General features: G+C 44.4%; 1 protein-coding gene across 1 annotated transcript in view; it reads left to right on the forward strand.

Moving 5' to 3' along the window:
• FER1L5 (fer-1 like family member 5) overlaps positions 1-23251 on the forward strand; it is a 95271-nt gene that overhangs the window by 33489 nt on the left and 38531 nt on the right. Inside the window, 15 exon segments of the mRNA XM_061593362.1 lie at positions 408-585; positions 1319-1443; positions 4110-4210; positions 5545-5734; positions 7457-7612; positions 9238-9369; positions 9635-9798; positions 10484-10598; positions 11784-11886; positions 11999-12162; positions 14185-14358; positions 17665-17725; positions 18954-19135; positions 20388-20549; positions 21879-21977. Coding sequence (XP_061449346.1) covers positions 408-585; positions 1319-1443; positions 4110-4210; positions 5545-5734; positions 7457-7612; positions 9238-9369; positions 9635-9798; positions 10484-10598; positions 11784-11886; positions 11999-12162; positions 14185-14358; positions 17665-17725; positions 18954-19135; positions 20388-20549; positions 21879-21977 — 2106 coding nt within the window.

The raw sequence follows: 23251 nt of genomic DNA on the forward strand, positions 1-23251 counted from the left end.
AAACTGAGGGAACTGAAATTTATTTATTTATTAATTATTTAATTTGTATCCCACCCTTCCTCCCAGCAGGAGCCCAGGGTGGCAAACAAAAGCGCTAAAAACACTCTAAAACATCATAAAAACAGCTTAAAATACTTTAAAACAAAACAGCATTAAAAACATTTTTAAAAAACAACTTTAAAAAAGGGTTAAAAACATTATTAAAAAACATATTAAGCAATTCTAACCCAGACACAGACTGGGATAGGTCTCAACCTAAAAGACTTGTTGAAAGAGGAAAGTCTTCAAAAGGCGCCGAAAAGATAGCAGGGATGGCGCCTGCCTAATATTCAAAGAGAGGAAATTGACAGATCCTTCCATCCCTAGTACGGAGTAATTTATACTGGGCATGTTCTGTTTTTCTCCAGCACTTCTTGCCCCAGCAACAGTATGGACTGTGCACCGTCTTTTACTCAGCTACCATGTTGGCTGATATCAAGGAACAGATCCAGTTTGAAGTCAGCATTGGGAACTATGGCAATAAATTTGACGGGACTTGCAAACCTTTTGCCTCAACCACTCAATACAGCCATGCCGTGTATGATGGTAAGGAATGGGGGGGGGGGCTAAGAGACGTATGGGTTGGAAAAGATGTGGGAAGGGAGGGAGAGAAAGAAAGAAAGGATTCCCTGTGAAGGGAAGTGCTATTTGGAGGTGGAAGGGACATTTGTTCAGTGGGTAGAGCACATGAGTGTAGTATGTCCTGTGTTCAGTCACATCCACACCATTCATTTAAAGCACTTATGCCACTTTGACAGTCATGGCTTCTCCCAAAGAATCCAGAGAACTGTGGTTTGTTAAGGTTGCTGGGAACTGCACCATTCACAAACTATAGTTCCTAGGGTTCTTTCAGGGAAGTGGTATAAGCATGCTTTAAATGTATGGTGTGGGTGTGGCCTTCTAAGACATCTTAGTCCCACCCTTCTTCCAAAGGTCTCAGGCATGGGTCTGTCCTCACAACAGCCTTGCTGGGTAGGTTTAGAGGCTAAGAGTAGTTTGCTCAAGTTCACCCAGTAAGCATTTTCCAGAGAGGAAGCCATGTTAGTCTCTTGCAGCAAAAGCAGCAAAGAACCTTGTAGAACCTTGAAGACTCCACAGATTCATTATGGGATGGAAGGACCACTGTCTGCATATTTGGAGAGCTGCTGCCAGTCAGAGTAGATGGTGCTGGGCTAGATGGACTAGAGGTCTGACTCATTATGAAGCAGCTTCATGTGTTCGTTTTGAGGGCCAAGAACCCATCACACGCCCAATGCAAACCCAGGCCATTCCATTCCAGGTAACCGCTACTACTACCTGCCGTGGTATGACACAAAACCCCTGGTGGCCATCACCTCATTCTGGGAGGACATTGGCCACCGAATCGCCTGTATGAACACCATGCAGTCTATTCACAGCAGGCTGGTAAGTTTAGCAGTTAGTTAATGGAAGGGAACAGGCACATTCATGGTGAACCACCTAAGTAAGGGATGATGGAGCATTTCCTGTACATGTTTTCATCTCCAATTAGATTTTATTTTATTTATTTTATTTTTATTTATTTATTTAAATTTATATCCCACCCTTCCTCCTAGAATGAGCCCTAGATGCCTCTTGTAAGCGGGGCAGGATGGCAGTAGCCATCGCCAGCATCAGAGGTGAACTGCCTCTGAACATGGAGGGTCTGTCTGTAGCTGTTGTGGTTAATAGCCACTGACTTGCCTAATCTTCACAAATCATTGCCTCAAGAAGTTGTCTCCAAGTTGTGCTCAGGGTAGACCCATTGAAATCAATTGATCTAAGTTAGCCATGTCCATGAGCTTCATTGAGCCTACTCTGAGTAAGACTAGCACTGGATACAACCCATAGAGTTGGAAGGTCCCTCAGAGGTCATCTAGTCTAACCTCCTGGCCATCTAGGAAATCCCTGAACCTTTATAATCCTTTGTCTCAGGTCACAAGGTTCTGGTTGATGAGTGATCTGGCACCAGGCAGAGCAATAGGATAGGTGTTTGGTCCACCAGTCATATTCATTTCCTTCACCTTATGAGCTGGAGATGCTGTCTGACCCAAAGTCTGCTCTCTCTCTCACCTACTCACCCACTCACTCTTTGTGCTCTGCCTTCCCTCATCCTTAAGGATGATTTGGGCAAGGCTGCGAATTAGAGCCCAGCCGTGGGAGACTCCCAAGGGTTTCCTAGAGAAGCCTGGCAAGCTGCGTTGAACTCTGCCCTGAGGTGGCCCAGTCCCAGTGCTGATTATACCTGGGAAGCAGAACTGGCAATCTTGGTAAGAAAGAGGTGGACCAGATGTAGTCTGTGGCTTGTGATCTAGGATCTTCAAAGAGTCCCAGCAGGACAAGGAGAAAGAAAGTAGCTATGGGCTCCATTTCTGCAGTAATCGGATTTGCCATCGGATTAATTATGGTTTTTGATATTCTCTATCTTTTGAAGATAGAGAATTTTAAAGATAGAGAATTTTGAAGTAGCCACTCTCCACACCTGGTTTTTTATTCATTCTTCTTTTTTCCTGATTTGTTTTTTTTAATTTGCTTTGAAATCATCAATAGTGTGAGTGATACTTTTATCAATCTACTTTTTGTGAGCTCTTTAAATATGTATTCCCTTTCACTGATGTCAATGAAATGTTGGTTGCAATTAACAGACAGAAAGCAAGCAGGGGGGATGATCTGTTGATTGTAAGCAGCAGGGGGAAGACACTGACTTGATTATCTGCAATTAACAGACAGAAAGCAGCAGGGGGTGAGCTGTTGATTGTAAGCAGCAGGGGGAAGACACTGACTTGATTATCTGCCTTAATCTGCTCAGCAATGCACTTGAAAAGGAATGTAAACAGGCAATAATTACAGAGTTCAGAATAAAGATCAATACAAGTGGAGACTCATGAATAAATAATGATTATCAATATATATATATATGAGGAGATCAGAAAAATGAAAATATATTGGAGGAAAAAGAATCGGATTGTTAACTACCACTAGGGGGGCACACTTAAAAATGAAACATAAAAAAGGAGAGGATTCCATCCCTAACAGAATGAGGAGGGGACACAACAAACACAGAGATCTTCCCAAATATATAGGAACAAGGCCATTCCCTCCCTCCCACAACAGGTAGCTTGAACCTTGTCCTCATCTACATCCCCAGCTGCACTCTGCAAGGTCTACAAGTCCTGTGGCGTCATGACTCTAAGGGGCCTGGTCAGGTCAGAGGCTGCATGAGCTGCTGCTGAGCTAGCAAAGCCTTGTGTGGTGAGAGACCATGCATGGTCAAGGACCCTGGGCATCTTCTCCCTTTTTTGCCTCACCCAGCCACGCTTCCTTCTGACCAGAGGTAACCCAGCCTGAAAAGCCACAAACGTCTATTGGATTGTATCCAACTAAGTTCTACTTAAGGTAGACCCATTGGAATTAATGAACTTAAGTTAGTCATCTCCATTAGCTTCAATAGGTCTATTCTGAGCAGAACTAGCATTGGATACAGATGATGATGATGGTAATGATTATATAATGCATTTCTACCCTGCTTCTCAGGGCCCACAGCCAGTTTGCAATGTGGCTTACAGATTTTTTTAAAACAACATATAAAACATAACTATACTATAATATGCAAATTTCAAATAGGCAACTGTTGGTTTTGGCTTATCGGCTGTCCAGCTATCACCATCATTATTATTATTATTATTTAGATTTATTAGTTGCTTGTTACCCAGAGGTCTCCAAGTGACTTACAACATTGGTAAAAACCAAAACAAATATATCATACCAGAAAACAAACAAACAAAAAACGCCACCCTCATACAATCACAGACAGTTTTGGCAGCACATAAACAACACCATCTTAGTCTATCAAATGCCTGACAAAAAAAATAAGTACTTTACCTGATGTCAAAAAGATGTCAATGAAGGTGCTGAGCAGACCTCAATGGGGAACGTATTGCACAGATGAGGAGCCACAACTGAAAAGGGCCTCTCTCTTGTCACTACCCTTCGAGCCTCCATCAGAAGGAGGACCTGGGAAGGACCTCAGAACATGTGATTCCTTCCCTAACATGTGCTTCCTTTTCTAACAGAAGAAGAACCTGGATACCCTTAAAGCCATCAGTGTTCCCAATGACCCAATTGTGGGCGTCATTTGGAAGAAGCTCCAGAAAGAACTGGTGGAAGACTGCAAGTGAGCAATGGGGAGAAGGCCTGCAGAAGTTCTGGCAGGGTTGAAGCCCACAGAGCTAGTGCGTTCCTGGTGTGCAGAGGCAGTTATGCACCTAGGCAGAAGGTTGATTTGTCCCCTCAAGGAAGCATCCTTTTATAGACAGCACTAGTCTTTAAAACAGCATTAATACTCCCAAAAGCACACTGCATGCCCTTGGAGCTGTTGCTCTTTGAAACTGCTTACAAAAGCTTAAAATTCTGAATCCTTCAGTAGCTACAATTAAACTTCCCAATGGTTTCTCTAAGCACCCACCCAAGCAGGTAATTAACTAGTAGCCACCAGCCATTAATGCTTATTTAAGTGAGCATATTCTAGCAGGGTCTCCTTTTTTTTAAAAAAAAAGGCATCTTCACTGATTAGCTATTTTAAAAAGCCTAGCTATGGTTATTTATTTTCATTTGAGTGAACATGAATGCTATGGATAAGTGATGTGGATTCACATCATTAACCTAGCTTGGGGGACACTCCTGCTAAAAAGGGGTGTTACCTCAATCTCCTGTTCCACAAATCAAAACATAAGAGCATGTGCAGAATGCCTATCACTTATTAGAGTAAGTCTATTTGGATTTATTACTTTTTAAAGCTTTATACACTGCCTGTGATATACATAAGAGCCTGGTTGCTGGATCAAGACAGTGACCCATGTGGTCCAGCACTCTGTTCTCATGGTGGCCAACCAGATGCTGATGGGAAGCCTACGAGCAGGACCTGAGCGCAACAGCAGCACTTTCCCTGCTTGTGATTCCCAGCAACTGGTATTCAGAGGCATACTGTCTCTGACAGTGAAGGTAGAACATAGCCAGCATGGCTAGTGGTCATTGATAGCCTTATCCTCCCTGAATTTGTCTAATCTGCTTTTAAAGCCATCCCAGTTGGTAGCCGTCACTAAGCTTCTTGTGGGACCGAATTCCACTGTTTATCTACACGCTGTGTGAAGTACTTTCTTTTGTACTCCACACAACACATGGTTAAACTATGGAATTTGCTGCCACAAGAGATAGTGATGGCTACCAACTTGGTCACTAAGTTTTGTTATTCAGCTGCTCCACTCAGCCACCCTCCTCTCAAAACACCCACTGCCCTCACTTATGGACTTGCAGCGAGTAGCTGGTGGCAAGGTCCATTCAAGACCTGGAGCCCATCTGTACACAGGACAGTCTCCATTCGATACCTTCTCTTCAGTTCTGGCCCCAAAACCACCGCTGCAAGGGGGCACATCTGCCTCCCTACCCCACCATCACCCTCCTCTTCTGCCACAGGGAGGGCTGAACTTTCTCTGCCTGCTTCATACTCAGGAGGCCTCTTCCTGGCTCGGACAGCCCAGTAGTCCTCACCGTCCTGGACCAGCAGCTGAGGAAAATGCGCACCCGCCTCCTCCAGCAAACCGGCAAGGCTGCGGAGAAGATGAGTTGGAAACCCCCCCTGCAGAAACTGATTGCCAAAGTGGAGATCTGGCTGAACAGGATTGCCTTAGTCACTTCAGAGGTACCCCCTGGGGACAACCCTTGTAAGACTGCTTTAACAAACTGGAGGACCAAGGCCTGTTTCCCCTGTGTTCCCTGGACAAAGATGCTCCGTACTGAGCCTTGAAGGAGAAAGAAGGCTTTGGGCCCCTCCAGAAGTGTGCAGGGGAGGGGGGTTGAAAATGTATTCTGCAACACAGATGCAGTAATTGTGCATTGTTGGTGGATATATCCTTGGCCACCCACACATCATTCTAGTTTATTAGTTGTTTCGCGATGATTCTCCAATGTTGCATGATTGCCATCTGGAGGGATGCTCTTACACTATCGCAACAAAAAATAATGTTGAGCATGTGTGGTATAAAAAGTTACAGGATTTTAGCAGGACATTACAGAAATGCACTGATTGGAAACAAAGCGATATGTCTACCCCAGACCTTTTACTGGTGGAAATAGTATTGAAAGTGGGATGGCATATAATCACCCTGATACCATCATGAGCACAAATCACCATGAATGCATAATAGAAATGACATATAGAGGGGCTTTTCACAAGTAGGTTTTGGAGCCCAGCAGGATCAAATCCCTAGGGGGCCAGGTTTTAGGTCCATGGGGAAGTGGCTGTTTGTCAGTCTGAAGAGCCAGAGGCCACTCCTGGGTGTACTGTCTCTGACAAGTTGCTCCGGGCTACACATGCTTTAGGACTTCAGTTTCAGGGAATGCCGATGCAAACTGGACTGATCCTCACCTCTTGAACTAGTGTGAGAACCAGAATGGAATTATCTTTCAGTTTTCATCCTTTTTGTGACACACTTCTTGACTCCAAAAAAGCCAAAATGCATTTTATACTGTTTATGCAAGGATAAAGTATGTTTAGAAATAGGTACACTGAGATAAAATGCATATTTAAAGAGTCTTGTGGCTCAGACATTTATTATAGCAAAGATTCTTTCATGGACAACAGTCACTTCATCTGATGTTTCCTATTCTATATTTGCCTAAGGCTGTTGTCACACAGCAGTTTACTTGGCCACCGACAGATGGCGCTGCAAACTACAGCATGTCAACAGCTTCTGAGAGCTGTCTTGCCATTGCAGGACATCAGAGGGCAGCAGAGGAGAGATGAGATGGTGGACAGCCCATTCAAGCCACAGGCGCGACAGGTTGGGGCAGCTCCTCAGCACCCGTCCTGCTGTGCCACTGATGTGGCCCGCCTCACCAGTGATGCTGTTTCAAGTTCAGTGGCAAAGGGCAAGAGGAAGGAAGCAGTGGGTGGCAGAAGAGCAGGACAAGAGAGCTGCCCTGTCCTGTCCTGAGTATTCCTCTGCAGCTCACCCTGGCTGCCCAGCCAACCACCCCATTTCCCTTCTCTGCTTCCCTCCTCGTCAAGGAAGATCTAAAGGGAGTGGGGATGGGAGGGTTGGTGAGGTCACATCACATCACATGCCATGTGATTGACATGTGGGTTGCCCCACCCATTTGTCAAAGTTGGTCCACAGAGTGGAAGCTGAAAAGTTTCCCCACCAAATGGGGGGGTAGCAAGGCGGGGTGTTGAGGGATGGGTTGTAGGCGGGGTTGGCAAGCAATGCAATAATATGTTATGGTAATATCACAGTGTCATTGTGAGGATGGAAGACACAAGCGTCATAAGCACTTCTTCAGAGATGACTGTAAATAAAAGTTCTAAGTACAAACATGACAACAGTATGTGACCTCTGGCTCCCTGTCCTTTAACTGCTCCTAGGCCCAGATCAGCATGCCAGATGTGATGATCTGGATGCTGTGGGATGAAAACCGGGTGGCCCATGCGCGGGTCAAGTCTCACACAATCATGTTCTCCAAAGCTGGCCTCCATGCCAGGGGCAGGATGTGTGGCAAAACCCAGACCATCTTCCTACAGGTAAAAAAAAAAAACACGACTGTGTAACTTTGACAATTAGGGTTGGGGCTAGTATTTACTCCAGATTGTGGAGTATGTGGATATGTGGAACACCATCAGGTGGCAGTTTACTGAAAGACAGTGAAACCAAGAAAAAAGTAGCAAGAGGCATCTTGTGATATGTTATTCTTGATGATACTCAGCATATAACGTGTGGAGGGGAGAGGATTTTAATTTGCCTAGGGAAGGATTTGGGCCAGTCCTTTTGAGAATTTCAGCTTAGATTTCAAAGAAAAAAACAAGTTTCTATCCCTTAAGGCAGCAACACAAAATATTGTAGAAATACAAAACAATCATTAAAATAACTTGCTTAATTAGCACAATTTATTTATTATTTAAGGAGATAGTACAAGCTCAGAAACTTTGAGCACAATTTTGCATGGACCAATTGAAATGAATGCAAGCCATGCAAGAATACTTCTGCGTTCTAAGGTCATGCCCACGCCATACATTTTAACTACATGGCTTCCTCCAAACATTCCTGGGAACTGTAGTTTACCCTCTCACAAAGCTACCGTTCCCAGCACCTTTAACAAACTACAGTTCCCAGGATTCCTTGGGGGAAGCTATGTGCTTGAAATGTATAGTGTGGCATGTAGATGTGACCTTACTCAAGACCTGCTAAGCTCGGTAAGATAGTGTAGGGCAGGAATGGGGAACCTGTGGACCACCAGATGTTGTAGGACTACAACTCCGATCAGCCTCCAGCAAGTATGGTCAATGATCAGGGATGGTGGGAATTGTAGTCCAACAACATCATCACTGCCCTGGAAGATGAGAAGGCACAACCAGGAGTGTTAGCTATGAGTGGGGATGGGGGAGAAATTGGATTCAGTTTGTATTTAAAGCTGCATCTACATAATTCTCACTTTCCGAAACAATGTGAGATCCAAAACACAGCCATCCTTTGACAGTTGCGCTTACTTGAATGTTGTGATGCAGTTCGCCTACCAAACAGTGTTTACAAAAATGTATATATTAGAGGAAAGTTTACATAAAATGAATATATTCATGACAATAACATGCATAAATGCATTATCTTAGGAGAAATGGCTTGCATAAAATGAGTACATTAGTCAAAATGTGTTTGTTAATGGGAAATACGCACTAAAATGCTGAGGAATTTTCATGAGGATTTTCTTATTTTAAAAAAATCACAAATTGCTGCAGAAAAGTGGAGAACTGAATTTAAGATTGGAAAAATGAGAATCTAAAAGAACTGACATTGACAGGTCCTTCCATCCCTAGTTACGATCCATATGGAAGAAAAGATGCCAACGGGGGTGGGAAGAGAGAAAATACAGGCAGGGGGAGAAGCAATGATAACTGTTTGGGATGGGGTGGGGTCAGTGAACCATCAGACAGTGAAGCTGGATATGAGCCTCCCATTTCTAAGTCATCAGCATATTGCCAAGTATTGCTAATCTGGTAACAGCAATAAGGACTAGAAACTTCCTTGTTCTTTATAACGGTTATCTCCACTTTTCATATTCTCCAGCAGAAGCAGCACTCTGAGTGCTCACCTGCAGTCCTGACGATAGCAGAAGAAATGTGTGCACCTAACTCTTTAGCCCTTTCTCCCACAGAGCACCCAAAAGACATGGAAGAACGCGCCTATTCCTGTTCTGCTCCGGGTGCGAATGTGGCTCGGGCGGCTGGCTGATAGCGCAGAGTTCATGAAATGTTGCGAAGGGAGAATCCTCGTCTACGCTGAGACGGTGAGAGACAAGCAGGGCATCTCCATGCAAAGGGTCCATTTTGAACTTTGTCCTTGGAGAGACCTGCATTCGAATTCCCTCTGAGCCACTGAGTGACCTTGGGCCAAGTGCCGCTGTCTCCCAGCATGACTTGCCTGGCAGCAGGATTATGGTGGGGATCAAATGGGTGGGGCACATGCACCATTTAGGCATTCTGGGTGGGAGGGAAAGGCAGTGCCCTCAAGTAACCCTGGCCTGCTGATGGTTTGACCTTTGACGTTTTCAGTATGAAAATCAAAAGAAGACCCATGGGATATGGGGGATCAGGGACTTGGACCCACACCCCGGCTTTTCAGATGTGACTGGGCAGGTCAACCTTCCCAGAGACAAGTTCCAGCTTCCGGCTGGTTGGCAATGGGATGGCGAATGGGTTGTGGAGCCCCAAAGAAGGTGAGCATGTATGATTATTTTCAAATTCAATTCAAAATGAACTCAATTCAAAGTACCGTTTTTGACCCAAATACCTGAAAGACCTTCTATCCCCACATGAACCAGTCCAGATCATCTGAGGTCCTTCTTTATGTCTCCCCTTCTCAGGAGGTCTGGAGCATGGCAACATGAGGTTGGGCCTTTTCAGTGGTGACTCCCCACTTGTGAAATGCTCTCCCCAGAGAGGCACGCCTGGCACTATCTTATTTTCAGGTGCCAGGCAAGTACTTTCCTCCCCCTTAATTTGAAGAGTTTCAGGTATTACTGGCCTCTTGTAGTGGGGCAGGATCTGTAAGTCTTCTCTTTTATCTGTGTTTTCAGCCTTTTATTGGTTGTGTTTGTTTTAACTGTTAATGTAAGTTGCTTTGGGTCACTTTTGTGAGCAAAGCAACTTTAATCATCATCATCATCATTTTACATGGTGTTTGTTTTTTACACTGTTTTTCTTATCAGAACTCAAAAGCGGCTTTCAATAAAATCTAAAGTGCACACGACAATCTAAAACAAGGCAGGGGGGACGATTCAATAACTTACAATCCATTGAAGCGGCAGGAGAGAGGCTAAAACAGGGTGTTTTTTTAAGAAGCCATGTATAACTAAACCATACCAAAAAGCACAGAGCCTTGCCTGTTATGCTCCTCAACAGGCTCTTGCTGGACAAAGAAACGAACCGCACTGAAATGCTGGAAGAAGTCTATGAGAACCAGAGCCGGCAACCAGGACGCCGATGGAGACCGGCCCCGATCCCCTACAGCAATGCAGTGAGTGACAGGAGAAAGAGTGCCATGGCCCAGGACCTGGGTTGTTAGGTTCAGGGCCTGAGACTGATCCTCTTGGTTGCCAGGCCCGGCCTCCAAGAGGTCTTCTGTATCTTTAAAAGTTGCGCAGGGGGAAGGGAGAATTCCACCTTGTGGTTTTTCTCATTACAGTGTTGCAAGAACACCTGCTCTTGGCTGACTGTCTCTTCTCCTAAAGATACAGGAAGAGTCTCAGGCCCTGAACCTGGCAACCCTACCCAGGACTGAGGGTGGACCCTCTGGGGCTTGGGCAGGGAGAGAGAAAGTGCTGTCTCCCTGGATGATGCCACAGGTTCTCAAACTTCCCTTCTCTGGTCTGAGGAACCTTCTCCCCGTGGATTCCCTGGCTGAAGCATCCCTTGTCAGGACCTGCCATGGCCACGTTAGGAACATAGGAGCAGAGGAAGCTGCCTTGCACTGAGTCTTGGCTTCCTCTTCTGTGGAGCCCAGCACAGCCACACTATAGCATCCTGTGCCTGCTCTCCCTCTATGCCACAAGAAACCCCACCCCACCCAGATCGCCCCTAAGTTTGATATCAACATTCCCTCCTGAGCTTAGAGACCAATAATCATTTGTACAAGACAACTCTGAAAATGACTCAGGGGTCGCCAGTGTGGCACGCAAGGGTGCAATGACACCCTTGAGATCTTCCCCTGGTGCCCACAAAGCCTCTGACACCCCCCCATCCCATTGGTCATGAGTTGGAGGCTGATTGCCTTCTTCTCCCTTGAAAAATACTTAGAGCTGAAGAATGAAGTTGAAAGAGTGACATCTTTCAGCTCTATATGCCTTTCAAGCTACAGGTATTATTGTACTGGATCTGACATTTACCTAGATTTCTTGGAAAAGTGAAATTTGTGTGTGTGTACTTTCTCTCTTTCTCTCCAGGGGAGCAGCTGATCCAGGGGAGAGGGCATAGAAATTATCAGAGGGGGCCATGTCCATGGTGCTCACTCAAAAATCCTAATGTGCCCACAGGTCCAAAAACATTACCAACCCCTGTGTTAAATAGTACTTCAGAACTGCACTTGAATCCCTAAGTTTTGCAAAGCTCTGGTCCTCAGAAACTTCCAGAAAAGTACATTTTTAAATCTTGCTGCTTAGAGCTTTGTTGCACACCCATTTTGCCCCTGCCCTCTCTGTTCTAGAGCGGTGTTCCTACTCCTCCAAAGGAAGATATTGTGTGCCCCCAAGGCTGGCTCTTTGTGGAAGACTGGAAAGTGGAGGTGAACCGGGCAGTGGATGATGCTGGCAAGTCTCCATTTCTGTTCCGTTTGCCTTGGGGTGATCCCTGAGAAGAAAGGACTGTCTATCTTCTGGGGTCTTCTCTTGGGGTCTCATGAGAGCACACTTCCTCACTTAGGTTGGGAGTATGGCGTTGCTCTCCCTCCTGCCGAATTCCCTCGTTCCTGGAATGCAGCTGAGAAGACCTACCATACCCACCGGCGTCGGCGCTGGCTGAGGAAACGCTGCCGGAACCTGGTCAGCGAGAACCGGGAAGTGCAAATAGCCAACTTCCTTCGGCTGGTAACTGGCACTGATGCTTGGCTTTTGTGGCCAAGGGCTTGCTCACACAGACAAACAATGTCAGGGATAAAAAGCCAGCCATAAACATGGAACAAGCGTTGAGGCCAGGGCTTTTTACAGGGCCTAGGCGGACAGAGATTGGCCTCTGGGGGGGGTCAGCGGACAAAATGCTCGGGCAGGCTGGTGCTGCAGGTAAGATGGCACCCTCAAAACACAGAGTTTGGGTCAGCCAGGGTTGCTGTGGAAATGAAGAGCTAGTGGCAGAGGAGGCAAAGGAGCTCCTAAGAGCCCCAATTCAAGATGCACATGCCCCAGCAGCCCCCAGGCGTTGGCATGTCAGCATGGCCATGTTTATTTATTATTTATTTACATACCACCAATTCATACATGGAGAAATGTAGCAGTATATATACAATACAAAACAGCATAAGGACAGCACAGAACAATCATTAAGATGACTGGCTGATCAACAAATATAGACAGTTGCATAGGCCTGTCTATATAAAAAGGTCTTCAAGAGACACCTGAGAGTCAAAAGCGAGGGTGCCTGCTGAATCTCTGCTGGAAGAGTGTTCCCTAGCTTGGGACTGGCAACACTAAATGTCAGCTCCTTGATCTTCCTAGACCTCTAGGGAGCTTATGGCTGAGCTAGAACTGCCCAGAGCTTTGTTGAATGTTCTAAAAATAAGTCCGGTGGTGCAGCTAATGGATAGTCCTGAAGCCAAAGTTCAGGGCCCCACAACATGGGGGGATTATTATTGTTGTTGTTAGTATTATTATTGTTAATATTAATATTTATTAAATTTATACCCCACCCTTCTTCCCAAAGGAGCCTAAGATGGCAAGTAACAATAAAAACATTTTTAAAACAATTCTAATACAAATGCAGACTGGGAAAAATCTCTACCTAAATAAAGCTTGTTGGAAGAGGAAGGACTTCAGTAGGCGCTGGAAAGACAACAGAGAAGGCCCCTAAAATTTAAGTGACTATTCAGAGAGCAGCAGATGATAGAGGAGGAGCAGGCAAGCTCCGCAGCGTCATCCGGGCCACCATGGGCATGTCAAGATGCAGCAGGACTGATGTTGGTCGCTGTGGCATCCTTCCTTTCTTCTTATTTTTAAAATCATTTTATAGTTGGGAAGGGTTGGTGGCAGGCAAGTAAATGGTTACAGATGCTCATTTCATTCTTCAAAAATATATATTAGACTTATGCCTCAAAATGGTGCCAATTAAGTGTTCAGCATCAGTGCAGCAGAAGCAAACTTTGTTTTATTCTTGTAGTCATGGTGGCGCTATGAATTCAGTGAGTTTAGAACAGCTGTGGGGAATCTTTGGCCCTCCAGATGCTTCTGAACTACAACTCCCATCATCCCTGGCCATTGGCCATGCTTTCTGGGGCTGATGGTTCACCAACATCTGGTGGGCCAAAGGTTCCCCACACCTGGTTTAGAATGTGAAACTGCACATGCTCAGAGTATTTTTTTTTTTGACATCAGGATTGTAGAAGCAGCTGTAAAGTTGGAGAGATGGGAGGGCAGAGAGAGAGAAGAGAAATGTTTACTTATTTGTTTAATTTATATACCACTTCATATTTCAACAGAAATCTAACCTGTTTACAAATCCCAGCAATAAAAGAAATACAACACAAATTCCACATTCAAAACCAAACATTGCTAATGGTAATAATTCCACATATTAAGTAAAATAATTAAATATCTCTAAACAAAGCACCTAAGTGAAACAATTAAGAACCACAAAAACAAATCATATGCAAAACATCGAAATATCACATGATAACATCACAATGCAACACGATGTTGTATGTGTCACAGCTGAAGTAATGCACATGGTTGTCTAAAGGAGGCTCCTGTAAAACCTGTCATTCCATCCAGGATCTCAAAGGACCTAGCTGCCCCACTGCTTGGAGCACTGACTTGGATCCCAAGTTTATAAGTTCTGACCTAACCCCTGTCTTTTCCCCGGCTGTCTTCAAGCCTCTCTCCCCTGTCTATTTCCTGCAGCACTCAGATGTAAAGTTGAAAGAAGAGCCTTGGGAATATGCTCCCCTCTATGGCTGGAGGTTCCACCTGCAACGGCGGTCCAGTGACATCTTTCGCCGGCGATGCTGGCGCAGGAAGCTGGCCCCAATATCACCCAGCCGGGTGGCTCCCATTTTCCTCTTGGAGGGTTCTCTGGTAAGAAAAGGGAGGTGCCACAGGCAGATGCCATGTGATTCATTAAAAGGACGTGAAGTCAGCCTTTTTGCCTTCTAAAAAGAACCTTGCCTGGCATGCCAGAGAGAGATGGGAATGCTTTAACAGCCCTAACATCAACTGAGTACATCCTCTCCACTGATAGCGGCTCCCATTCATTTTGGTAAGACTTAACAGAAGAAATCAGGGGATGAGCCACAGTTTGGTGTCAGAGGCAGGATCGCTCTGAACACCAGTAGCTGAGAATCATAAGCAAAGAAAGAGTTGTTGCACTAGGGATGTGCCGCCCAATTTGGATTTGGTACAGGATTTTCCATTAATTCACTTGTTTGCTATTGTTGCAGATTGGATTTTGTGTAGTGATCTTTCTGTGTCTAAAATATTGATATTAATATCAATATTTTATTGATATTAATATCAACATTTTATTTATATTTCCTTTAATTTGTTGATATTTCAAAGTATTATATTTCCTTTAAAAATATTGATATAAATATTTTTGGAGGGGAAAAAATGGATCAGTAAAAGCAGCAGCTTGCAGACAAGAAATGAACTTGGATCGATACCAGCCTGTATGTGCTTTCAAACAGGCACTGACCAATGTATCCCGTCTGGATGTTGCTCTCAGGTCCTGCTCGTGGGCTTCCCATGAGCGTCTGGTTGGCACTATGAGAGCTCTTATAACGTTCTTAAGAAGTAAAGATGAGAGAAGCTCTTCCTGTGCTTAGGATCCTGAAAAGCTGCTGTTAGTCAGAGTAGACAGCACTGGTCTAGACAGACCAATGGTCTGACCCTTTATGAGACAGCATTGCATGTTCATAAAAATATTGCACTTTAATGTGGAAATGGGATAGAAGGGACTTAAGATGACTAACACTTGTGAAACTGACATGGACTGGAAAAAGAGTGATACATCTCCAAAGAGGGATGGTTCTAAACATAATCAGGCCTGTATATATTCTGAAAGAATGCAGAAAACCTGGAGAATGTAGCATGAGGCACAAAACTGGGCTAGCTGAGAATCTCAGCTGTTTTCTTAAATAGCAAGTTTCTAGCCCTTATGGTTCCAAAGATAAGCTTGTAAGTGTATAAACGATTCGTGTTGAAATCTCAAAAGCTGGAAAGGAAAGTGTACAAGTTGTGGGGTGGGGTTTCAAGGTTCTCTTCCCCTCCCCCTATGACTAGCAAAACCAGAATAAATAAAGCAAAATAGCAAAAAGGGCAAAGTAAAAATTGCAAAGTAATTTGCATCTGTTTTATGTGCTTTATTTGCATCTACTTCGTGGGTAGCAGGATTTTTTCAAAACAAAAATAATTAGAGTACACACAGTCCAGAGTTTAATGCACAAAGCTTATGGTTGCCTTCTTTTCAGGGAGTGGAAGTTGAGAGTCCAGGGAAAAAGAAAAAGATGGAGATGGGTAAGAAAGAAGAAAAGAAAGAGGAGAAAACGCCAGAAAAGCACGTCTCTCAAACCCTCCTGAAGAAGAACACTCCCCTCCTCTTCTGCATGTTCAAGAGTGAGTAGTCTATTTATCTATCTATCTATTTATTTATATCCCAGCCTTCCTCCCAGCAGGAGCCCAGGGCAGCTCAAACAAGAGCATATGCAAAGGGCTCCATCTAGCAGCACTTAAAAAAGAAATAAATCCCAGATTCCACCACTGATTCCACTGATGCAAATGGAAGGTTTGTGTAGGTTGCAGAAGTCTTATTTCTTTTCTTTCATCCTGGCTAAGATCTAGAGAAGGTGTTATATCCAACTAAGCTACTCAGAGTAGACCCATTGAAACTAATGAACCTAAGTTAGTCATGTCCATTAACTTCAATGGGTCTACCCTGACTAGGACTCATATTGGCCACAGCCCATAGATAGCCAGACATATAGAATATTGGGGTGAGGAGAGAGAACAAGAAGCAGATAGCTGATTATCTGGACACCTTGGAAAACGCAAAACTCCGCCAGCAGGAAACTCGTTTTCAGTTCTGCTCCTGAAAGAAATGTACTCAGATGGTTCAAGTGGGTATAGAGAAGTTGCTTGCTTGCTTGCTTTTATGGCTGGCTTGCCTTGTATTGCGCTTTGCTTTTAATTATTTGGTTTCTCATACAGTATGTTGTATAGTGTGTTTTGCTATTATTTGTGAGACGCTCATATAAAGCTAATAATAAGCTTAACAATGATAATAATAATATATCTGCAAAGTTTATTGTGTTTCCATTGTAAAGGTTTCAAAGAGTGAAGCATATTTAGTTCCTTTGGGGGAAGGGGGAAGGTTTGGGGGGCAGAAAGCAAGGAGAAAGAGCATGTAGGGGGCTTACGTGAGGGATAGGACAGGTTGGTCAGGAAACAGTCATTAAGGGGGGAAAGACATGGGCAGAAAAGAAACAATTGGTTGCCCCCCACCCCAAGAGGCCTCCTGTTGGTTCCTGAACTTCCTTCAACATTGCCTGGATATTTCCAGATACGATCTACAACCATGTGGGCTAGAAACTAGCTTTTCTTAAAAAAAAAAGAACAAAAGCTCACATTCTCCAGATAACAATTCAGTGGCAAACATTCAGAGCTCACACTGAGCAATAATAAACCTACAGAAGAAGCACCATGTTTGCTACGAATTTAGGAACTGCTCAGTGTGAGCCAGGTTTGTAAGTTATCCAAAACAGAGCACTGTACGTTGTAACCCCCTCCTAGATAGTCTCTGCTTTCTCCAGGACTTGGCCAAACAGCTGAGTCAGCTCCAGCTGTGACATTTGGCTGCTCTTTGTCTGACAGGAGCAAATGTTTTATTTCCTCCACAGGCAGACGGCCAATTTGCAAAACCATTTTTAGCATGTTTTAAATTGTGAGTTGGACTGAAATGGACTGAAAACTGATATTGTGAATGGGTCAGTGTGCCCAGAGTGTCCTTGCTTGAGTCATTTCATGACTATTCCCTCCAACCCAGTCTGTTTACTGAGCATGCTCAGTCCTATTGGGCTGTTTTGAGGGGAGGGGGTGATTCCATAGCGTAACAAGCTAAGATTTTTTTGGTATTTCTGTAAACCTTGGGGTTCTTCTGACAATTCCAGTACTTCGCTCTTGTTTCTCAGTGGACCTGTTTTAGATACAGTTCTGTCGGCACTCAACACCTGCATTCGCTATTAGAAGCAAAGACATTGTGGGTGAGGGGACTCTGATGGCGAATTTGCGAGTCTGGACAGTATATTGTGGGGAAACTACTTTCACAAGCCAGAAGGAAAGTACAATTCATGAAAATTCCTCCTCCTTTCAGACCCTGTCTATTACCAGTTGCGCTGTTATATCTACCAGGCGAGAGACCTCCTTGGGACTAGTGCTAAGAGCTCTGCAGGTGTGTGCTACAGAAAAGAAAGTTCCAGCCCCATGTCATTAATTCCTCCCTGTCCTCCTCACCTCTTCCCTTATAAGTGTCCCTTTAACCAGATGCACTCAAATGCATGCACTGTTCTTCTTTGTATTGGAGATGGGTGCCATTTAGATGTCCCCTCACACTTCCAATCACAGTTGATTAATTTCAGGAGCTGCAGAATTCCTGGCTAGCATACTGGTTTGGCACATTCAGGGTCAAAAAAGAAGTGATGCAAGAAGTCCAAGATCTGATCTCCTAGCTTGTATACTTCCCCCCTTTACTTCAAAATAGGCCCAAATTGGATCAGGCCTACAGTGCTGGGTTTTTTAACCCTTTCTTGCAAGTTGCTTTGCAGATCTAACCCCCGACTCCACTTCCAGTGCTGCTGTTAGTCCCACATAGGAAAATGTACAGCTAACTATATCATGCCTATCTTAGCACCCCTTTGCCCCCAATTAGATCAACAGCAGCTTTGAGGGGAGGGGAATTTAGATCAGGAAAACGACATGGGGGAAAGAGTCAATATACACATCCTGGCACATCTGGACCAGTCCAATTTGGGGAAGGTGCTGCAGCTGCTGAGAAGTCTCTGTTGGAGGTCCCTAGACTAGGGATGGGGGAGAAATTTGGTTCAGCTCACATTTAAAGCCAAATTTATAGAATTCAGACTTTCCAAAACAATATGAGACCCGAAACACAGCCATCCTTCAACATTCGCACTTATTTGAATTTTACAATGCAGTTCGTTAACCAAACAAATGCACACATTGGGGGAACGTGTGGATAAAAATGAATATATGAGTGAAAATAACATGCAAATATGCATTCTGTGATGAGAAATGGATTGCAAAAAGTGTGTGCATTAGTCAAAACTACCTACAAAAATGTGTTTATTAGGAGAAATTCACACTAAACTGCTGGAGAATTTTCATGAGGATTTTATTTTTTAAAAATTGCAAATTGCGACAGAACTGTGGAGAACTGAATTTAAGATTGGAAAAATGAGAAACCAAGAGAACCGAGATTTTCCCATCCCTACCCTAGACCCCCCCCCCAAAAAATCTCAAGGTTCCAGGGTTCCCAAGAGAGAGCAAGCGGAAATTACTATTAATCTGATGTAGAGATATGCCTAGTGTCATCTTGTAAACTGTGTGGGTGGCATTTGAATCCACTGTGACCTCCCCACCTGTTGGTGTTTCCTCCCTGTTAGATCCTTTGGCCCACGTCTCCTTCCTTCACATGAGCCAGTGTACCCAGACCATCTCTGGCACACTGCACCCCTGCTGGGACCAGACGCTTGTCTTTGAAAACATCTTGATCTACGGAGACCCGCGGGCAACGGAGCAGGAGCCACCAGTCGTGGCAGTGGAGGTCTTTGACTACGATGCAAGTGTACGTACATTGGAACATAGGAAGCTGCCTTGTATGGAGTCAGACCATGGGTTGGTTGACCTACCTAAATATTGTCTACACTGACTGGCAGTGGCTCTCAAGGTTGTCAGCCAGGAGCTTTTTCCCAACCCTACCTGGAGATGACAGGGGTTGAACCTGGGACCTTCCACATGCCAGGCAGTTGCTGTACTAGTGAGCTATGTATGAGGCTCCTTTTACAGGACCATGAAGACAAAAACAAGGATGGAAAACAAAACACATTTGAGACCTGGGCATTTATTTTCTGGCATTATTAATCTATGATAACAGCCCCCTGGACCTCCAGAGAGCATGTTCCACCTTTGTTCCACCTCCAGTCTCCAGCTTGAGGAACAGCGTAAGAAGAGCCTTGCTGGATGACCCCAAAGACCCCTCTAGTCCAGCACCCCAGTTCCAGCACAGCCACTTACATGTCTCCAGAAAGCCCACAATCAGCTCATATCAGGGGTGTCTATGTTAAGGATGGGGGAGAAACTGGATTCAGTTTACATTTAAAGGCTATTCTATCTAATTTGCACTTTCCAAACCAATATTTATTAACTTTATTTATACACAATCCGAAACAGAACCATCCTTTGAAATTTGCACTTTTCTGAATTTTGCAATGTAGTTCTCCAGCTGAGTCATGTGTACAAAAATGCATATACTGGAGCAAAAATGCATGTTAGTGAAAATAATGTACAAAGATGCATTATGTTAAATAACAATGCTTTGCAAAAATGTATATATTAGGAGGACACTTAACATAAAGAAGTGTGCATAAGGAGATATTCACAGTAAAATGCTGATTCATTTTCATGAGGACTTTTTAAAAATGAAATAGCATACAGGTGTGGAAATGTGAAGAGCTGAACTTAGGACTGGAAAGATGAGAACCCAAGAGAAACCAAAATGGACATATTCAGCCATCCCTAGTCTCTCGTATAACACATTCTTCCCCTTGCTGGTATCCTCCAGCTGATTTGGACTACGACTGCCATTAGCCCAAGCCAAGCTGTGGCTAATGGGAGTTGCAGTCCAAAACAGCTGGAAAGCACCAGCAAGGGGAAGAATGTGTTATACCATCCAGTACAGGCAGTTAGTCTTGAGCATGTCCAAAATTTCTTACCCATTTGCTTTCCAACAGTCGATGCCCTAGCTTCTACTACTGGCTTTTGACCACTTTGCTGACGCACCTGGGCAATGTCGGCCTTGTGTTCTGTCTCCCTCTTAGGGCCACTCTGACTATTTCATGGGAAGGAGCTTGTGCATCCCAAGAGTGTACCTGGATCTCGATTCACGAAAACTGCCCCGTCTCTACAGGCATCCAATCAGCAGAGAACAGCAGGACGCTGGTCACCTCCTGGCTGCTTTTGAGCTTCTGTTGGACAAGAAGGTTTAAAAAATTATAGATAGACCTCATGCCAGGTTCTTCAGGGGGCAGTAGCTGTCCATGGGGCAGCAAAGGCTAGGATGGTATTCAGGGCTACTCCTTCTTAGAGAAGACATATTGAAGTTAATAGACAGGACTAACTTAGGGGCCTTCATTTCAATGGGTCTACTCTAAGTAGGACATAGTTGAACACAACCCAAGACTTCTGAGCATCATTGCCACTTCTGGAGAGGGAAGGGTGTGAGGCGCAGCAATCCCAGTGTTGTCTGGGTGCGGCCAAACTGACACTCCTGCCCCCATGCTGACCACACACCCCTGTGCTCCCCATGCCTTGGCCTTCCCCCTCTTGGTAAGCGGCAGCAACTCTTGCCATTCGGAAACCAGCTGCCCAGTGCAGCCGCACCTTCACTGCCCTAATGACTGCTACTGTCTTTAGGGGTGCCAGAACAAACCCAAATTAAGCTACAGGACTTTTCAAATGCTAAATAGAAATATTTACACTTTCCAAACATCCTCTATTTACCAGCAACAGTCCCTGTTTTCTCATACTTGTTCCTGATGAAACAGGGTCCCCGCTTTGTCCCATTGTGCCTTTTGGAAAAAACATACTGTATAAAGAACATATGTTTAAAAACATATAAAGAGTGTACATGCAATCACATGCAACAGAGTTTTTCCAGCTTCAGCTTCTGCCCAGCTCTCTAGGACAGCCTTCACCATTCGAGTACTCTCCAAATGCTTTAGACTACAACTCCCATCAGTCTTATGCAGCACAGCTGTAATCTACCCTTTGGAATCCCCTCCCCTTAAATATTAAACAGGTGCCATCTCTGCTATCTTTTCGGCACCTACTGAAGACCTTCTTCTTTCAACAAGCCTTTTAAGTACAGACCTTATCCCAGTGTGCATCTGTGTTGGAATTGCTTTTAAAGATGTTTTTAAAGCCTTTTTTCTTTTTTATAAAAAGATGTTTTTAAACCTTTTTTTTTAAAAGATGTTTTTAAAGATGTTTTGTTTTAATATATTTTGAAGTCTGTTTTATGGTGTTTTGGAGTGTTTTTAGTGCTTTTGTTTGCCACTCTGGGCTCCTACTGGGAGGAAGGGAGGGATATAAAACTTATAAATAAATAAATAGTCCCAAACATCTGGAGGGTGCCAGGAAGACGAGGGATGCTCTAACAACCTTCACCTCTGTGTCCGCATGCAGCTCTAAGCATAATTTCAAACACCTTTATCAGGCATTTATACACTGCTTAATCATTAGCATTCATCACTGGCAGGAAGGAAAAAAAGTAGGCCTCATTTCACCAGCTCTCCGCCTTTTCTCTACAGGACGGGTCCTTGGGAAAGCATCCACCTCCCGCATGGAAGGATGGGATCTACATCATCCCTAAAGGGATCCGGCCCATCTTGAGGCTGATGGCCGTTGAGGCGAGTGCAAAGCCAAAAAGGGAAAGGGCCCATCAACTCCTCAGTTGTCACATGGTCCTGGCAAAAACTGCTTCTCCGAAGGGGATATATCTGCAGTTCAGGGAAGCCTCTATTGATGACAGTGACCGCTTTCCTTGAAATAGCACCTTCAGAGAGGGTGTTACTGTGACTGAGCAACAAAAAATTACACTTCCCTGTGACTGCTGCTTACATAACAAAAACTGTGTGCATTAATTGCATTTGTGCAATTAAAGTTGCATCTAGTCTGGTCCCCAAGCACTGATTACCCACGAGTCTCTAGGTGTCCCACAACAGCCTTTGCCAACCTGATGGCCTCCAGATATTTTGCACTATATGCTGGTTGGGGCTGAAGGAAGTTCTAGCGCAAAAGACACTAGAAGGCACCAGCTTGTCGAGCTGACTTGCAGCAAGAAACACATAGCAAACAAAAGGCAATTCAGTGTGAAGGGAGGCAAAGGGGGAATGAAGGATAGGCCAGCAGAAGTAAAGGAAGTAAATGTGCTTCAGCAGTTTGATAGATAGTCCCCCCTCTGCACTATATATTTAAAGCAGTATTATACCCCGAGCTTGGAAAAGTTACTTTTTTAAACTACAATTCCCATCAGCCCCAGGCAGCATGGCCACTGGATTGGGTTTATGGGAGTTGTAGTTCAAAAAAGTAACTTTTCCAAGCTCTGATTATACCACTTAAACAGTCATGGGTTCCCCAAAGATTCCTAGGAAGTGTAGTCTGTCAATTCACAGGTTCCAGACTTCCCTGGGAAGAAGAAGGGTCGATTGTTAAATCACTCTGGCAACTGTAGCTCTCTGAAGGGGATAGGCGTCTCCCAACAACTCTCAGTGATGTTAACAAACTACAGTTCCCCGGATTCTTTTCAAGAAGTCAGGGCTGTTTAAAGTGGTATGATCGTCCTTTAAATGTATGGTGGCAGAAGGGGCCATAGTTAGTTTTACATCCATTCAAACATTAATAACCCACGGTTTTCAGGGCACATGGCCCTCACAAAGCAGTTTACATGGAGTTTCAAAGTACATTAAAAACATCAACCATCAATTTAAAGCAGGGGAAAGGAACCTTTATTCACCCCAAGGACCACATTCCTTTCTGAGCAACTTTCCAGGGGCCAGGGACAAAAGCAAACAGAGCAACGAATATATATTTTACCTTTCTACAGTAAACTAGTTTCCACACACACTCAGTCACACACACCCGTTTCTGATTTTTGCAAGCAAAAGCAAAAGGCATTATCGGA

The sequence above is a fragment of the Rhineura floridana genome, chromosome 12 (assembly GCF_030035675.1).
Source record: "Rhineura floridana isolate rRhiFlo1 chromosome 12, rRhiFlo1.hap2, whole genome shotgun sequence".
Taxonomy (NCBI): Eukaryota; Metazoa; Chordata; class Lepidosauria; order Squamata; family Rhineuridae; genus Rhineura; species Rhineura floridana.